The sequence below is a fragment of the Coturnix japonica genome, unplaced genomic scaffold (assembly GCF_001577835.2).
Source record: "Coturnix japonica isolate 7356 unplaced genomic scaffold, Coturnix japonica 2.1 chrUnrandom851, whole genome shotgun sequence".
In the NCBI taxonomy this organism is placed as follows: Eukaryota; Metazoa; Chordata; class Aves; order Galliformes; family Phasianidae; genus Coturnix; species Coturnix japonica.
In genome coordinates this window covers 1-2,381 of record NW_015440206.1, presented here as the reverse complement: position 1 = coordinate 2,381, position 2,381 = coordinate 1, and the positions used below count along the sequence as shown (strand labels likewise).

The following is a 2,381-nucleotide window of genomic DNA, read 5'->3' as shown; positions in this document are numbered from 1 at the left end:
CCGGCGCTATGGGGTCCCTATTGGTTGCTAGTGCGGGTTCCTATGCGGTCGCGATGGTCCCTTTATAGGTGCGCTATTGGGGTCCCTATGGTGCTATGGCGGTTCCTTTATTGGGTGCTATGGGGGTCCCTAGGGCGTGCTATGCGGGGCTCTATGCGGTTTGCTATGGGCGGTCCCTATGGGTTGCTTATTGGGTCCCTATGGGTGCCTATGGGGCCCTATCGGGTTTTTTTGCCTATGGGGTTTCCTATGCGGTTGCTAATTGGGTCCCCTTTATAGGTGCTATTGGGTTCCCCTATGGGTGCTATCTGGCGGGGCCCCTGATTGGGTTTTTTGCTTTATTGGGGTCCCCTATGGCGGTGCTTATTGGGGGTCTTCTATGGGCTTTTATTGGGCCCTATGGGTTTTTTTTTTTGCTTATGGGGGTCCCTATGGGGTTTTGCTATTGGGCTTTCTGTGGGGCACCTTATGGTGTGCTATTGCGGAAACCTATAAGCCGGCTATGGATCTCTCTTCTTTCCCCCCTTTTATACCCCCCCCTTTGGACCATGAAATCAACCCCCTCTCTTATATCCCCCCCATACAGAACCATGGAGTCCCGTTTCACCCGCGGCAAGTCCCCGTTGCTGGAGCGCCCCTTGGGCCGCCCTCGCGGGGAGGTGAGTCTGAGCGCCTTCGCCCTCCTGTTCTGCGAGCTGGTCCAATACTGCCAACGCCGCGTCTACTCGGTGGCCGAACTCCAAGCCAAGCTGGCCCAATTGGGTCACCAAGTCGGGCTGCGTCTCCTGGATCCTTTAGTGAGTCGAGAGAGGGGGGGGAGACGCGAGACCAAAGTGCTGAGCGTCCTCCTGTTCGTTAAGGGACCCGTATGGAGATCCTTGTTTGGGAAGGAGGCTGATAAGCTGGAACAGGCCAACGATGATGATAAGACTTATTACGTGATCGAACGGGAGCCGCTGGTCAATACCTTCATCTCGGTGCCCAGGGAGAACAGCACCCTCAACTGCGCCGCATTCACGGCCGGGTTGGTGGAGGCCGTGCTGGGAGCCAGCGGGTTCCCGGCCAAAGTGACGGCGCATTGGCACAAGGGGACAACGCTGATGATTAAGTTTGAGGAGGGGGTCATCGCCAGGGACAAGAGCCTGGAGGGGAGATGAGGGGGGTTACAATGAGTGGAGGGGACCCTTGTGCTCGGGGTGGGGTGTTTGTGGTGTTACGTGGTTGTATAAATGCTCTGTTGGCCCATTGGGGGATGGTCAATGTTGGGTGTCCAACTATGGCGTCCATTGACCCTTCTGAAGACCCTCCAGTCTACGTGGGGACATTGGACCCCATTGGTGTCACTCAACACCAACACTTGTCCTCCTTTGGCTTCATGTTGGGACACTCGTGTTGTTACGTGGTCCAATAAATGCTCTATTGGCCCATTGGGTGACCTTCAACGTTGGGTGTCCAACTATGGCGTCCATTGACCCTCCTGAAGACCCTCCAGTCTACATGGGGACATTGGACCCCATTGGTGTCCCTTAATCCCACCCCTTGTTCTCCTTTGGTTTCATATTGGGATGCTCGTATTGTTTCGGGGTCCAATAAATGCTCTATTGGCCCATTGGGTGACCTTCAACGTTGGGTGTCCATCTATGGCATCCATTGGCACACCGATGACCCTCCTTAGGGACATTGGACCCCATTGGTGTCCCTCAATCCCACCCCATAGCCTCCTTGGGTTTCATGTTGGGGCACTGGTGTTGGTTTGGAGTTCAATAAATGCTCTATTGGCCCATTGGGTGACCTTCAATGTTGGGTGTCCAACTATGGCGTCCATTGACCCTCCTAAAGACCCTCCAGTCTATATGGGGACATTGGACCCCATTGGTGTCCCTTAATCCCACCCCTTGTTCTCCTTTGGCTTTATGTTGGGACACTCGTGTTGTTACGTGGTCCAATAAATGCTCTATTGGCCCATTGGGTGATGGTCAATGTTGGGTGTCCAACTATGGCGTCCATTGACCCTCCTAAAGACCCTCCAGTCTATATGAGGACATTGGACCCCATTGGTGTCACTCAATCCCATCCATCATCCTCCTTTGGCTTCATGTTGGGATGCTCATGTTGTTTTAGGACACTGGTGTTGTATTGGGGTCGAATAAATGCTGTATTGACCCATTGGGTGACAGTCAACATTGGGTGTCCAACTATGGCGTCCATTGACCCTCCTGAAGACCCTCCAATCTATATGGGGACATTGGATCCCATTGGAGTCACTCAACCCCATCCATCTTCCTCATGTTGGGATGCTCATGTTGTTTTGGGACACTGGTATTGTATTGGGGTCCAATAAATGCTGTATTGATCCATTGGGTGACAGTCAACATTGGGTG

At 53.4% G+C, this 2,381-nt stretch overlaps 1 protein-coding gene across 1 annotated transcript; it reads left to right on the top strand.

Moving 5' to 3' along the window:
* Positions 1 to 564: 564 nt before the first annotated feature.
* TRAPPC5 (trafficking protein particle complex 5) lies at positions 565 to 2,181 on the top strand. Its single transcript, XM_015851256.2, has one exon. The coding sequence runs from the start codon at positions 591 to 593 to the stop codon at positions 1,155 to 1,157; it is 567 nt and encodes a 188-aa protein (XP_015706742.1). The 5' UTR covers positions 565 to 590; the 3' UTR covers positions 1,158 to 2,181.
* The last annotated feature ends 200 nt before the right edge of the window (positions 2,182 to 2,381 follow it).

Excerpts from the sequence above, each read along its gene's own strand:
- TRAPPC5 (XM_015851256.2), top strand. The coding sequence starts at position 591 with ATGGAGTCCCGTTTCACCCGCGGCAAGTCCCCGTTGCTGGAGCGCCCC.